General features: G+C 49.0%; 2 protein-coding genes across 4 annotated transcripts; both read left to right on the top strand.

The window, feature by feature from the left end:
* Window positions 1-2,386: 2,386 nt before the first annotated feature.
* BDCG_08457 (glucan 1,3-beta-glucosidase) lies at window positions 2,387-4,956 on the top strand. Of its 3 annotated transcripts, none has more exons than XM_045424240.1 (5): window positions 2,387-2,964; window positions 3,024-3,748; window positions 3,852-4,109; window positions 4,222-4,382; window positions 4,491-4,956. In XM_045424240.1, exons 2-5 carry the CDS (start codon window positions 3,489-3,491, stop codon window positions 4,718-4,720), a joined length of 909 nt encoding a protein of 302 aa, XP_045282557.1. In that variant the 5' UTR covers window positions 2,387-2,964; window positions 3,024-3,488; the 3' UTR covers window positions 4,721-4,956. The 3 variants fall into 3 exon arrangements, with proteins under 3 accessions (XP_045282557.1, XP_045282556.1, XP_045273001.1); XM_045424241.1 differs by having other exon boundaries at window positions 2,422-2,904; window positions 4,491-4,932; XM_045424239.1 differs by having other exon boundaries at window positions 2,387-3,748.
* Window positions 4,957-6,012: 1,056 nt separating this feature from the next.
* Window positions 6,013-15,533, top strand: BDCG_08456 (myosin class II heavy chain). The gene is made up of 2 exons (XM_045424238.1): window positions 6,013-6,675; window positions 6,927-15,533. The coding sequence occupies exon 2, from the start codon at window positions 7,952-7,954 to the stop codon at window positions 14,468-14,470; it is 6,519 nt and encodes a 2,172-aa protein (XP_045273000.1). The 5' UTR covers window positions 6,013-6,675; window positions 6,927-7,951; the 3' UTR covers window positions 14,471-15,533.
* The last annotated feature ends 114 nt before the right edge of the window (window positions 15,534-15,647 follow it).

Raw genomic sequence — 15,647 nt, 5'->3', positions numbered from 1 at the left:
GGCATGTTCGAGGGTAGAATGTGGGTATTCCGTACTTTGGCATTCTCTTTTTTATTTTCTTCTCTGACTTTTCCTTCCTAATAATAAATTGAGTAGGTTATCAATTGTTAGCGAACTACTTACTCCGTACTACTGTGTACAGCATAGTTGCACAGTGTCAGTGTGTCAATTGACAGCATAGTTGCACAGTGTCAGTGTGTCAATTGCATCTGTAACTATTCAGATTCTCAGATTCTGCCTTTGTTAAGCAGTGATTCGTTGGTTGATTCTTTCATGTTTTTTACTTTTATTTTTATTTCTCAGATTTATTAAGTTACTCAAGAACTCCAACACTCCAATAATCTATCTCAAAGCATCCCCCACCTAGCATCCAGGCGGCAAAATCCAATCGTTCCGAATGTCCCCCCCTGAAATTCCCCCAGCCAGCTCCAGCAACGGGCCCCTACCAATCGTTGAGCCCGCTAGAAGAACCACACTATGCTAATTCCACATATAGCGCTTGGGAGTTAACTAGTAGTTATAAGTTTAGTGGTTACCACCCGGCAACTTCAAAGGGGACGGATAGCCCTGGTTAGTAACCACGGTAGTACGTACCGTACAGAGTTTTAAGTACTCCGTACGGAGGTTCCAGTTCAGGTTCAGGGGAACCAACTTTATCAGTTTGGTTCGCCCGCCCCCATATGGAAGATTATTATTGGAAGGTTGAATTCTGCAACTAAGTTACTTGCGTAGATGCTGGAAAAACTTCAGTCCGGGAGCTTCTTATTAGATTTTGCAAGGCCTCGCCTTCGCCGCACGCAAAATTACCTACCTACCTACCTTACCTATCTATCTTGGTTAGCAAGTTACCTGACGCTTGGGCCATTCCCTTCCCTTCATTTCCTCTCACTTTCATGCTACTCCGTAACCGTGCCATGCTTACTCACTCTCTGTAGTGAGTGCGCCACAGCGTACGGAAAACCACACCGTAAAGAAAATATTTTGAATATAGTAATCTTCAAAAATTAATTAATAATCACCACCACATCTATCTATAATATAAAGATTATCTATATACTCATTAGAAGGTGTAGAATCCACTGTAAGTTGAGATTCTATAGAATTATCTTGTTGTGGTTGAGTGGCTGTAGATTTTGTAGATTTGATTCCAATCAATCAAAGAGTCTTATTGAATGTCTTTTTCATCTCATCTGCTCTACGGGTCGCGATCTTGCAATTGACATTCTTAATAGTGAGGACTTCACCTACTTGCACCTGCCTGCGGGAGGATTTGACGACCCAATGTCTATTTGCTTGATAATGATCTGCAAGTTCACCCTCACGGTGCGCGTTCAATTCCGCCTGGACCATGCTATCCTTGAAGATCTTGTTCAACTGCCTTGTCAAACCAGGTGTAAGAGTATCCTTCACATCTTCTAAGGCCTTGACTGCTGCATCGATTTGGTGACGTAGTTTTGCAACTGTCTCTGGGGAGGTTAATTGCGAGGAGACAGTTGACAGTTGATCTGCAGATGATGGGATAAAGTGATCGCATACATCACCATCACCATCATATATATTGAGATCCGGGGCATCATTTTGAATTCATGGGTTTTTGCTTGACTTGTTTGTAATCTGGCAGGCGTTTGATGAATTGATATATCCACATCTTGCTTACTGTGGGAGGTGCAGTCTCTGGATCTGTATGATACTGTCTCAACATATGGTTCGCGGCAGCTTCGATATGCTTGATGGTGGGTGGGCAAAAATTAATGTTCAATTGATGAATTCATATCTTAATTGCCTCTTCCTGGCTGTCATTCAATGCTCAATTCAGTGGAACCCTCATAGTCCTTGATTTCTTCCTGTTGATCCTCCCATACAAGGTGGCATATGGGACTTTGAATTCTCGCGACAGAGATGTGATTTTTAATTTTGAATTGCTTTTGTACGCGTCAACAGCTCTTTGCAACTGCTCCTCAGTGTAATTAGAAGATTTAGACATGATTATAATTAATGATGATTATTTGAAGATGAAGAATGAAGATATTGAAAATATTTTCTTTACGGTGTGGTTTTCCGTACGCTGTGGCGCACTCACTACAGAGAGTGAGTAAGCATGGCACGGTTACTATGTAACTACAGTACAACATACATAGCTTCTATACGAGTCTCAAGAATAAGAGATCTTGATTTCACAAGGCCTTCAGATAAGTTGCAATTTATTACTAATTACGTAGTGAGTGGTTATAAAAGCCCACTTTGTAGTAAACTAGTACGCAGTAGATCTTGGATTCGGATTAGTAATATCTTATTAATCACCACCATGATGAAGCTTCCGCTAGTAGTTATGATAAGTTAAGCAGAGGCTAAGAAAATGAAGCCGCCCCACCGAACCGAAACCAAACCGATATAAAATCTCCCACCGTATAGTATTGTATTATTCTCCTCGAACCTTGTGTCGTCCGGCGACTGTGGCTAGTGGTTACAGAGTCGGGCTGCTACCCTGCGAAAACTGATGGAGTCCTACTAGTAGTAACTAGTCCAAGGGCCCGCCGGACGGACTGGACTGACTGTCGTGTTGTGTCCCAGACTCCCAGACTCCCAGACCGGATGAAACCAAGGGTTAGGGTCCGGTCCTTCCATTACCTGGGTCGGGGATCTATGGATGGATTGCACCCTAGGGAATCTTGGGACTTCAAGGGACGGGATGGGATGGCGAGAGGAGAGGGAGAATTTTATTTTTTATTTTTTATTTTATTTTAATTTTCTTGCTTGGGCAGCAGACAGACGATGGGCAGTTAATTATTGGAGAATGAATCATTACTACTACTTATTATTATTCTGTTTGTGCTGTATGGAGTAAGATAAGATGTTCCACAGCTCCATTATTTTTAAAACAATAATAATAGGAGGTGTTACTCCGTAAGTATCCAGCCAATTTTGATGAATTGGGGGGAGAAATAAATGGCAGACAACGAAAGGGTCCGAAGAATCCGACCCCGACCGACCCGTGGAAAGCCAGACTGACTGACAGATGACAGACAAGACAAGACAAGACAGACGGACGGGACGGGACGGACACGCGCCCAGGTGAGGGTGGGTGGTGGTGGTGGTGGTTGGTGGCCTCGGCGCCACTGCTCAATATCTGTCGCTTCTGCTGGGTTTCTTCTTCTTGCTCCTTGTCATCGTTATTATCGGTCTGTCTGTCTGTCTGTCTGTCTGTCTGTCATTCATTTTATAAACTTCTTTCTTACCTTTCGTTCTCTGCTTTTTGCCTCTCCCGAATATCGTATCCATTCATTCAGGTTCATTCCCTTATTTCTTTATATTTCTTTCTTTCTTTCTTTCTTTCTTTCTTTCCTTCCCTTTTTCACTCCTGAAACACCCATCAATCAGTTCATTTGAACAAAAAAATCATTCCCTCGGTCGAACTCGATTAATACCAAAACCTCACTCGTCCCTCACTTTTCGGAATTACAAAATACAAAATTAAAAAAAAAAAAACGATGCGTCTCTCCCATCTCCTCCCGCTCGCCCTGGCAGCGGGTCCCGCCGTGGTTTCCGCCGCCGGCACCTTCGGTTTCGCCCTGGGCGTCAAGAACCCCGATGGAACCTGCAAGTCGCAAAAGGATTTCGAGGACGACTTTGATGTCCTCCAGGCCCATACGAAGCTCGTTCGTACCTATTCGGCGAGTGATTGTGATAATGCCTTGTTTATCCTCCCCGCCGCCGCGAAAAAAGGGTTTAAAGTTGTTCTTGGGATTTGGTGCGTAATACATCATATATATATATATATATAATTATCTACGTTATATGATTAACAGAAGACTAATTCATATGTATATATGTATATATATATATCTATATAGGCCCGATGTACCGGAATCCTTCAACGCCGATGTACGGGTGCTGCAGAAGGCAGTCAAGGGACATAAGGACGTCATCTCTGCAATCACCGTCGGCTCGGAGACGCTCTACCGCGGCAACTTCACCGGCCCAGAACTCTTAGAGAAGATCAATGAAGTCAAGAAGAAGATCCCCGGGGTGCGGGTAGGCACTGCGGACAGCTGGAACAAATATGACGATGGTACCGCTGATGCTCTAGTCCTTGGCAATGTGGATTACTTGTACTATGCTTTTCTCTTTTCTTTTCCCCCCTGTTTTCAAAATGGACAGATGGGGGCGCTGTGCTAACCGTGTGTGGTGTGGGCTTCTTCTCCTCTCTTTTTTCCATTCTAGCCTCGTAAATGCTTTTGCCTTCTGGCAAGGCCAGGACGTCCAGAATGCCACCGCCACCCTCTTCGATGACATGGCCCGCGCCATGATGCGCATCCAGAAGCTCGCCGGTGCCCGTGCAAAGGACATCTACATCGCTACTGGTGAAACCGGCTGGCCAAGCGGTACACTTCCCCTCCCTTTCTCTTTCCCCCCCTGCCCTCACCCCCCCCCCCCCCCTTCTCTCCCTTATAACCATAACTGACGATACAAAAAAAATTTACAAAAAACAGATGGCGGCTCCAACTACGGCAAGGCCAAAGCAGGCACTGCCAACGCCAAGATCTTCCACGACAAGGGCGTCTGCGCGCTGCTGGCGTGGGACGTGGATGTGTTCTTCTTCGAGGCCTTCGACGAGCCCTGGAAGCCCGACAGCGTCGGTGATAACGGCAATGCTGCCAGCGAGAAGCATTGGGGCATGTACACGGCGGATCGCCGGCCGAAGTATGAGGTGCAGTGCTAAGGGGGTGGGATGTAGAAATGTAGATCGGGAACTTGTGGATTGATTTTTGATTTTTTGATTTTTCTTTTTTTTGTTGGTAATTTTTGTTCGTTAGAATTTGTGTTGTAAGTGGGTAATTAATTCCATACGGGGTATGTATGTAGATGGGTAGATTAGATAGGGGGCATCGGTGCACCGGGCAATATCTTTTCTTTCCTTTTACTGCTGTTTTAGTTTTTTTTCTTTTTCTTTTTCTTTTTCTTTTTTTTTTTCTCCCTCGCATTTGCTTTTGTGGGTGTGTGGTTGGTTGTGGTGGTGGTGGTAGTGATTCTCCTGTACTCTCTCAAACTCAACCTGAAGAAGAACATCTGGTCAATCTGGTGTTGTGATACAATAGACGTGGTTTTTTTTGTAAACCTCTACACCATGGCATTTTCTATAAAAAACGAATCTAGCTTTTCTGCTTGTAAACTGTAAATTATCCCATTCATTTCGCACATAATCTTCCCCCTTTACCATGTTTGGGTTAGATATCAGACCAATGACTGGGGTAATAACAGTACAGTCGCACATTTCTGCGGAGAGACGCGTCGAGAAAAATTAAATTAATAATAATATACGGAGTACTCCGTACATACACGGTATATGATAATAATTCAAGGATCAACACCGAACAAGGCATAACTATGACGCTCACAGGTACAGGTACATCTCCTCCCAGCAAAATCGCTAGTAATCACAAGTACATGTACTGTACAGTACGTGTGTACCTTCAACCCGTTTGTTATCATATTCCGTTCCCAAAAAAAATTCGCAGTCCCCCCGGGAGGCTAACGTATCCTGTATTGTAAGGAGGGCGTATCGAGCCACACGACCGACCAATCATGCAAATGGCAGGCGGGTATGGAGCGGTAAATACCAATACCGCTTAATCTCGCTTGAGTTTGCGCCCATTCCCTTTTTGGCTTAAGGGGGAAAAGGAAAATAAAATAAAATAAAATAAAAATAAAGGGGACGAGGTTAAGAGAGTAAGAGAGTAAGAGAGAGAGAGAGAGAGAGAGAGAGGAGAGAGAAAGATGACTGGTGATATCTGTTGAGAACTGTTACTGTTTTATATCTCTCTATCTGTTATTTATTAACTCCATTAATAATTAATAATAATATGGACAAGGCACAAGGACAGGCACAGGACAGGCACAGCCAACGCTTAGTTAGAGATTATCCTCGGCGGCTCAGCAGCGCCATGGTTCCATCGCCTGTCTATCCACATCTTGCCCTTGACCACTTGTTTACCTTCCCGTCATACTATTTACTACTACTACTACTACTACTACTAAGTTACTGTTATCCTCATCTCCGATTCTTATATATTCTTTTCCGTTTCTGTTTTTCTTTTTACTTCTGCTCTGGCTCCCCCTTCTCCCCTTGCCTTGCGTGTCCCCCGTCCCGTCCCGAGCCCGACCGACCGACCGACCCTCCATCCCCATCCTCCGCCTACTAGACCAGACCCACGACCGGACTGGACTGGACTGGACTTGGACTTGGACTCGCTGCCCAACTCGTTCCGTCCACCGCTTGTCGCGTCAATCCTGTCAACGTGTTCAACGTGTCCACGCCACGAGCAAGCAACAGCAACCAAAGAAAAAAAATAATAGAAAAAAAAAAAAGAAAACCCGGGGGGGGGGGTCCAAACAGAGAGAAACTGTGTGGGAGTGAGAGGGCAAACCAATAGTTAATAAATAAATAACCTGCCCAGTCAACCCCTCAGCGGCCAGTCCTCTTTTTTTTTTTTTTTTTTTTTTCTTCTCTTTTCTCTTTCTTCTCAGGTTGAACAGGACCATCCGCGCCGTAAGAGGAACAACCGGCCTGCATCTTATCCCTTTCCTCCCATCCGCATTGATTTCCATGCTTCAAGATTCCGGAACATATTCAGAGCGGCAAGCGGGTGCTTGCTGCTGCTACAGACGACACGGAAAGTACGTGATCTTATTTCTATTTTCTTTTTTTTTCTTTCTTTTTTTTCCCCCTTGGTTTCCTTGAAACAGAGAGGAAAAAAAAAAGAAAAAAGAAAAACATGTGTCCAATCCACTCCTTATTCAGGCAAAATTCCAAATACTCCCCTTCCTCCTCTAATTCAGTTTTACAATGGGATGAAACTAAACCTATCCCTGCCATTCCTCACCCCAATGGACTAAACCTCTAATCCATCGTCTCCATCAATTTCCAGGCTCACCTTTGTCCGCGGATTCGGCCAACCCGGTGTTCCGTCTAACATCTGTTAGCGGACAGAGCGAGACAGCTCCAGCGGAAGACCTCCCCATCGCGACAATACCATCTCTGAGGCGTTCGGTGACTCCAGGGGCTTCAGGCCTCCAGGCTGCTCCCTCGCTCGGATTGCTGCCCCGAATCCCTTCCCCGGCTTCCAGCAACAACAACAATAACAACAAAAACGGTGCCGGCGGCGTGGTCTCTCTGCCCTCGTTACCCAAGTACCACACTGAGTCAGATTCGCTCTCCTCGTCTCCCGAACACCGGAAGACTGATAGTAGCGTCTATTACACTACGGTCTGGGGCTCCCCGTATGCGACTCCGAGTCCTAAGCGATATCCCTCGTCTTCGTTGAGATATCGTCGGCGGGAAGAAGACGAAGACGAAGTAGGAGAAGGAGACTACAGCAATACTAATAACAGCGGGGAAGATTCTCCTTCGTCCACGAAGAGTACCCATCCCGAAGCAAGAAAGGCTAGTGGTGATAAGAGTAAGAATAAAAACAACGGTTCCCGAAAGCCATCCTCCTCGCGCGTCTCGAGGCGTTTCTACGGCTCTATCAGTCGAGGTGCGGCAAGGGGCCGACACGGGAATCCTATCAAGGATTTCACCGCAGAGTGGATCAACCAGTATCTGTCAGGACAGCAGAGAACGGAGCGTACAAACTGGTTGAGTGACGACTCGGCGGATAGCGGCACGGGTTCATTCCTGACGGCCAGAAATCACCTGAGCGAGGATCAATCGGAGGGTTGGCTTGGTCTAGAGGACGATTCCCAGGACGAGGATCTCCTCAAGACTCCGACATCGCGTACCTTTGGTCGAAGCATATCGAAGGACTTGCTTGTTCCTCGGGACACCCGCCGTCAGCCTCTATCTAGAATCCGACCAAGACACATCCCGAAGAAAAGCACGGATACTTTGAAACAGTCTGACTTTTGGGATATCGGACACGAACTGGACGGTGTTCCTGCTACAGCAGCTACCATGTCCGACAAAGAGGCTCAATCCAAGGCGGCCCTGAGCCCGCACCCAAACGGCTCGTCATCAGCGGGTGATTCGAGTCTTCCGATATCGCCCATTGATAAACCACTCCCTCCACCACCACCACCACCACCAAATGAAGAGAATGGCGGTGTCAATCACCCACCACCTCTCCCCGACAGTCCACGCGTTGCCCCCAAACAATCGAGGACGTCAACGCCTGCTTTTCAACGGCCGAGGAAGAAAGTTTTGTGGGGAAAGAGGCAATGTTTTATTGCATTACCCCTTGACGACCGTCGCGGTTCCAGCCATGGGGGCTTCTCCCTGCTTACTCCAGATGATGTCGACAACCGGTTGAAGGAGTGGAAGCAACAGGGGTATGATATTCGTGGCTTTGACGACGGGTCTCGGTTTGGAGGTTCAGATGCCAGCTCACAAAGTCGACCAGCATTCCCGGACCCATACGAATCTCTGAGGGAATGGCGGGAGAACAAATATACCATCAGCTTCCCCGATCAATCCGAGTGGGAAGCGTATGTCAATCTCCTCAAGGAGGAAAAGCTGCGTGCACTGGGTGTCTTCCTTGACCCCGATCCACCCGCTTCAGCCGCCGGTATTTCCCCAGGAGGATCATTGCCGATGAGCCAGGCCTCGTCGCAGTTCCCTACTAACAACCATCCGTTTTCTCCGCCAATCCCAACATCCTCCGCGGCGAGTAATCCATTTGGGCTACCCTCGAGCGCCTTCTCTGCACCATTCAGCCAAGCTACCCTGGCAGCCTCAACACCTGGTGCATTCGCGCCCCCTGCCGCATCACCATTTGGCTTACCGACCAGCTCCTCCTTCCCGACCCAGCCTGGCCTCATCGGGGTAGATCATTCGTTTAACAGTCAAGGGTTCCCTTTCATGCCCTTCCAACCAACCCCCCCTGCTCAGAGTGCTTTTGCGTCTCCGAATTTCTTCGTTGGGCACCAGAGTGGTGTTTCTCCTGTTGGCTCTGGCGCGAATAACCTGGCGACCATGAATAATATGAATTCCATGCTGCCGCCTGTTTCGCCGATGGCGTCTGATGATGCGAAACAAATGCAGTTGCAGTTTACCGGGACATCTGGTTTGCTATCGCAGTTGCAGGGGCCGCTGCCCATTTTATCTCAGCAGCAACGACAGCAAGAGCAACAGCAACAGCAGGAGGTAGATTCCACTGAACTCATTTCCCCGCCTTTGGCGGATTCGGATACGGTACAATCCCCATCATCGGGTCCGGAAATTGCACATCCAACCCCGCGCGGACATCGTCATAACGTGAGTGAGACGCTACAGAAGGGCGTAGAGCAGGCTGAGTATCACCTGGAAGATGCGATTCGGCGTCAGTTGGAGGAAGATGATAAGAATGAGGGTGAGCATGAGCGCGACCCCGCTGATGACTTGATGAAGTCTCGATGGGCTGTTGCTGAGGAGCCGGTGTCGAACCTGTCCAACGTCCAACAGGCGAAGGTGCTACCGCAGCAGCGCCTCTTCGGTGAACGGAACGATGGTGAGGAGGATGAGGAAGATCTCCCGCTCGATGCGTCCGACATCGATACAAACCCTAGCCTCTCAGGCTCCTTCCACGGCCAGTTTGGCAACCAGCAGAACAGCTTTGACTCCAGCTCCCATCACCAAGCGCAAGCCAGCGTAACCTCTTTCAAACAACGACACAGGTCGCGCACGTCTGTCTCAACACTCAATGTCGAAGCGAAGGAATTCGACCCATCTGGCTCCTTCGCGTCCAATACCTTTTCTTTCACGGGGTCTACCTTCCAGCCACCGCAACAACCACATTATTCAAATACGAATAATATCTTCCACCCATCACCATCCATATTCAGCCCGCGGGTGTCGCAGCATAGCGCTACATCCTCCAACGCCTTCAATGTGACTGCCCCATCATTCGCGCCGATCGGGGGCAGTAATACTACCACAACCCCTTCACTCTCCTCAAATACCAACTTCAACTTCTCCACCGCGTCCTTTAACATAGATGCACCTGTCTTTAACCCGGGCCGCAGTTTCGCCTCAGACACCACAGCGGATGTCGCTGGTACAACGCCCGTGTCCGGCTCCGAGGCTGGCGGTGGGGCCTCCACAACGGCACCATCATTCACAGGTGGCAAGATATTCGGCGACTTCGACGCGTCCTCCCTAATCATCAAGCCGGCCAAGCGATCAAAGGCCATTCCGATAATTCGACCTGATGACACTAATACCAATCAGACTAATGTAAATAATAATAATAAGAAACCTGCGGACGCAGCGGGGAGATCTGGGCCGCTTGGTCGGGAGAAGCGTGCTAGGCGAGCGGGGAGTGATGGGGATAGGGAGGTTGAGTTTACGCTCCCGAGTCAGAGTCCACGTGGTGGTGGAAAGGGGGATGATGTGGCACCGCTTAATGATATAGTCGCGCCTGCGGATTGGAAGGAGACCGCGACTCCGGAGCCCGAGTTGGTTGTGGAGGAGGCAAAGGGGCACGAGGAGATCAGCTCTGGTCCCAAGGACATTGCTCCTGCCGCTCCTCCTACTACTGTCGATACCACCACGCCGACTGCTGAGGACCTTACTCCCATCTCGAAAGACACGCCTATTAGCCAAACTGCGGAGTGGCGGCCGTTTGAATTCAAGAACGGATTCGAGGCTGCTGCATTTAATGATGCGTTCCCTTCAGGTCCTGGGCGTCATGGTCTCGAGAGGAAGACAGACTCCAAGGGACAGGATCAGAGTGAGCGAGTGACGGATGATACTGCTGCTGTCACTGTGGAACGTGCTGAAATATCCTTTAACGAACAAGACTCGAATACCGTGAATAATGAGGTTGTTGCTGGTCCATCCAAGCTATCGTCATCGGTGCTAAAACCCACCGCGGCGGCCTTTGAATTCAAACCTGCCGCTCCGTTCGTTACCCTAGCGCCAGCTCCCGCTCTTACCAACGCTCCGGCTCCGGCGCCCGCCACTGTTAAACAGGCCCAACCACCATCCAGCCAAAAGAATAACGTCGGTCTCGAGGGCTCCCGATACGCTGTGTCTACAACTCCTTCCTCACCACCGCCCGCCAAGTACCTCACAAATACCATTGCTCAACCACCTCCTCAAGTTGAAACTTCCGGAGATCTGGAAGAGGAGGAAGAAGAGACGTTGCCACTGAGCGGAGTGATGTCTGGTTCCGAAGAAGATGCTGATCACGATTCCATCGACGAGGCAGAGATTGATGCCGTCATGAGGCAGCTGAACGACAATAACTCGGATCTCGGCATTGAGCGATTCAACACCCCACAGCCTCCCAACCAAGAAACGTTTGGACACCAGTTTACTAGGCCACGACTTGTTCCTAGCCATGCAGTCCGTAGCAATGCTCCCAGTCCAAGTCTACGAGGCGGCCAGCGCGGCCTCGGCAACCTGTCCAAGATACACTCAGAGTTTGATGGGCAGTCTCAGCACCTGCTCTCGTCTCAGCGAAGTGCTCTTAGCGGCAGTAGCCAATCCCCAATACGACATCTCAATAACCCTGAGATCGAGCATGTGAGTGATTGGGATGATGTTGTTTCCGTGGCCGAGGATGCGAAGCTCCGAGAGAGAAGCCGTTTCTTCGACAGACACGTGAATGAGATTGTTGGTGGTATCCTAGAGAACCGTCTGGATCCGCTTGAGCGGACGTTATGCATCATCCAACAATCTCTCGACGTTCTTGCTTCGCGATCCGGCAGTCAGCGCAGGAGCGCTTCGGCTGAAGTTGTGGAGCATAGTGATGCAGATGACGAAGATGAAGATGATGACGAAGACCAGACATTCATGAAATACAGGTCCAGATCTCCCTTAAACAGGAGGGACAGACGTGTTGATAAAATCAAGCAAGCTGTCACTGAAGCGCTGGCTAGCCAGGTTCCTCGTATTGAAACTATTGCTCCACCACTCCCGCCTCCAGTCCCAGCTCCCGTCGTTGATCTTACGGAAATTCAAAATGCGCTGGCTGAGCTGAAGACGCTTGCTGCGTCCAAACCGGTTGAGCCAGCTCCAGAGCCACCAATTGATGTCAGACAGGTCATTGTCGATGCCATTTCAGAACACCCCAAACTTAATGCACCTGTTCAATCTGTTTCGCACATCGATAACATGGAGGCGCTTAAGTTCCAAGTTGAGGGAATGCAGACCATGCTACGGGTTGCTGAAGAGCGGGCCGAGAAGGAGTATCAAACACGCAAAGATGCACAGGATTCACTTGCACAATGTCAACGGCTTCTTAGAATTGCCGAGGAAGACGCAGCCCTTCACCGCGAATCGGCTATGAAGGCTGAAGAAGCCCTCAAGGACCTAAAGGAGCGGAAACTTCCTGAAACAGAGCGGATTGAGAAACAGGCTAAGCTGCTTCAGGAACAACAGGAGAGTTTGCAACTCACTCTCTCGGAGCTGTCTGTGAAAAATATTACCCTCGAAGAAACTCTGGATGAGTACAGGGTCTCTGGAGAACACTGGCGGTCGCAGGTTGAGCAGGTTAAAAGCGAGAATAAGGACCTTAAACTTACAATAAACCATATGAAGAGGCAGATCGAGGATAGCATGGCTGCGAGACAGGGACTTCGCAAGAAGTTTGAACGGCTCCAGGAGGACATGGCCAGTGCGTCTGGGAACCTTAGTTTCTACGAGGCTACCTGGCGGAAAAAGGAAGCGGACCTACTGGGCAAGAACAATGCTCTTCGCGCAAATTACGAGCGTGAAGTTAAGTTGAGAGAAAAATTGGAGATGGAGGTTGGCGACCTCCAGCAGCAGGAGAAGGAGGCAACCAAGCTGCGTTTCATCTTCGGACAATCGCAGCAGGAAAATGCACGACTTGAGGAGCTGCTGATGACTCTGCGACAAGAAAACCACGATCTGCAAAACAAGGCTGCGCGGTTCGAGCGTGAGTTTAATGAGGCGCGCGAGAGTAGCCATGCGGAAATTAAGAGGGCGAGGAAGTCTATGGAGAGCGATCTCGACGCGGCTAATAACCAAGTTAACTACGTTCGTGCCGAGCTGGAGTCGCAAATCAACAATCTCCAGAACCAGCTGGATAGTGTCAGGCTGGATGCCGATACAGCCAAGGCGAGACACGAGCTACAACTTGAAGAAGCCACGGATGCGAAGCGGCTGGCTCTCGCAGAAGCTGCTGAGTCGAAAGAGAATGCGCTTCAGGAGCAGCGGCTCCTGCACGAGCGCGGCCTCAATGACCTCCGCGAACGCCATGCCCGGGCATTACACAATGCTTCTGAGGATCGGCAGCGCGGCGAGTCTCACTTGATGGAACTGCTGGCGCTGCGCGATGAGAAGATTGAGCATCTGGAAGACAAACTTGTCCTCGTCGAAGAGAAGCTTGAGATTGCGAAATCAGCAGCGCGCGCGGCGGCACAGGCGGCACAAAGTGCCAAGGGTGCTCCGTCCCGGCAACGCCAGACACCCAGCCAACCAACGTCGCCGTCCATGACGTTCCGCAGAGGATCTGAGATTCCCGAGAAGATCTCCCCGCAGGCGCTACGAGAGTCTATCATGGTTCTGCAGGATCAATTGCAGCAGCGCGAAGGACGTATTGAGGAGTTGGAACAGGACCTCGCAGCCATTGACAAAGATGCACCTGCGAAGGTAAAAGAGCGCGAGACGGAAATCAACTGGCTCCGCGAACTCCTTGGCGTCCGCCTGGATGATCTGCAGGATATCATCAACACCCTCTCCCAGCCAAGTTTCAACCAACAAGCCGTCCGCGATGCTGCCATCCGCCTGAAAGCTAACCTGCAGATGGAACAACAAGAGAAGGAACGCGCCATGTCTGGCGGGAATGGCAATGGCAGCCAGCAATTCTCATCGCTATCCACTCTCTCCAACCTCGCTGCCTCCCCGCGCTCCTTACCCTTAGCCGCCGCAGCGGCCTGGGGCAACTGGCGCAAAGCGCGCGAGAACTCCGTCGTCTCCGACCCACCATCCGCGAAAACCAACGCCAATGTCCCCGCCAATGACCACCGCACCCCTTCCAAGGTCTCGAGCAATAGCCCACCCAGCTTCCTCTCCGGTCTCCTGACCCCACCCAGCTCAAATGTCCGCCAATCACCAGCAGCATACAGCGCCCCTGCCCCCCTGCCAATGGGTTCCGGCAGCCGCCGCACCTACTCAGAAAGCCGACCACTAAGACACTACAACCATAACAGCGTCGGCGGCAGCAGTAGCAGCACCGGTGGCCCACGCAGGCCCTCCACGCGCCAACGGGAGAAACTGCCCCAGCAGCTAGAGTTGGAGCGGGAGCCGCCGACGACGCCGCCGCTCCTGCGCCAGTCGAGCTACGACCAGGACGCCGAGGCGAGGAGCTATAATGGCGACGGGTACGGTTCGTATGGTGGTGCCTATTGCGATGATGGCGATAGTGTGATTGGAGGGATTATTTCGGCGGCGAGGGATGGGGGAAGAGGTGGTAGCGGGGATGTTGGGGATGATGGGGATGAGGATGGGCCGTTTGGGCCGTCTATATGATCGATTTGTTGTTGATTGGGTGGAAATTTTAAAAACGAAGATGGTAAGAGGGTTTGGCGTGAGAGTATGCCCCCTTCTTTTTTTTTTTTTTTTTTTTTCTTTCGTTTCTTCTAGATCTTTCATCTCTATCCTCCAACATGTTCCTGCATCTCTACAGACCAGATTGTATAATTTCTTTTTTTTTTTTTTTTGGTTTTATATTTTTTGACATTTATCTTATTTCGTTTTTTACATTTACATTTTTTTTTTTTTTTCTTGCATAGCGATCGATACCTCTTCTTCTCTTTACGATTCCATTCGCTTTTTGCTCCTACGGAGCACTGGCTACTCTGCCTCTATTTATATTGTACATTAATATCCCCCGATTTCCGTTCTTCCTCTCATTTCTAATCGTTTTTCTCTTCTAACCCACCTCCTTATTTTAATCCCGTGGATTTTCTTTTTTCCGCGCCCATGCGGCAACACACCTACTCAACCCAGTCACTCACTTTTAGCAAGCAGATCTGCCGTCTCCTTTGTCTTTCCTTAATTTATCTTCCTCGTTCTCCTTTTGTTACCTTGCCAGACAGACCATGTTGAAAAGTCTTTGCATATAATATTCTATATATGGTCCATGCCACTTTTGCGCTTGTGATTGGTTGGCTCAGGACAACGCACACCTGAAGCTCTTCCCTACTTCTTTATACCCCCCATCTTTCATTTGAATATTTTACTTTTTTGGCTCTTTGGCTTTTTTCTAAACCTTTTTTTTTCTTTTTCTAGATACCACAACACTATCTTGAATTTTTGGAACTTCTCCTTCTCTTTCTCAGTATCTGCGCTTCGAAAATCAAATTGCCATATTCTCCCCCTTTTTGCTCCGTGATTTTTTTCTCGATGATTTTAATTTTTTTTTTCTTTCCTCCCTTGGATGAGTTAACTCATAGTATAAATGAATGAGAGGTTTTACCTTCGTTTCCTATTAGATTTATCCATCCATATACACGTACATATATATTTCTTATAACCTTTCAACAGAAACGAGAACCGCAGAGCTAACAATAATCTAACACTTGATAAAAACCCCATTGAACTTTTGTCGCTTGATCTCTATTTCTGCGCGTCTCTGGATGTGTGTCTGTGTTCGTAGAACGAAGCTATATACACACAACCCAACCCCTCGACTTCATATGACTTT

Source organism: Blastomyces dermatitidis (assembly GCF_000003525.1).
Source record: "Blastomyces dermatitidis ER-3 genomic scaffold supercont1.11, whole genome shotgun sequence".
Lineage (NCBI taxonomy): Eukaryota > Fungi > Ascomycota > Eurotiomycetes > Onygenales > Ajellomycetaceae > Blastomyces > Blastomyces dermatitidis.
Note: the sequence above shows the minus strand (reverse complement) of the source record. Positions and strands in the feature narration are given on the sequence as shown.

Coding starts and splice junctions, on each gene's coding strand:
- BDCG_08457 (XM_045424240.1), top strand. CDS start 3,489: ATGCGTCTCTCCCATCTCCTCCCGCTCGCCCTGGCAGCGGGTCCCGCC. Junction 3,749..3,851: donor AAAGTTGTTCTTGGGATTTG/GTGCGTAATACA, acceptor ATATCTATATAG/GCCCGATGTACCGGAATCCT. Junction 4,110..4,221: donor CTTGGCAATGTGGATTACTT/GTACTATGCTTT, acceptor TTTCCATTCTAG/CCTCGTAAATGCTTTTGCCT.
- BDCG_08456 (XM_045424238.1), top strand. CDS start 7,952: ATGTCCGACAAAGAGGCTCAATCCAAGGCGGCCCTGAGCCCGCACCCA.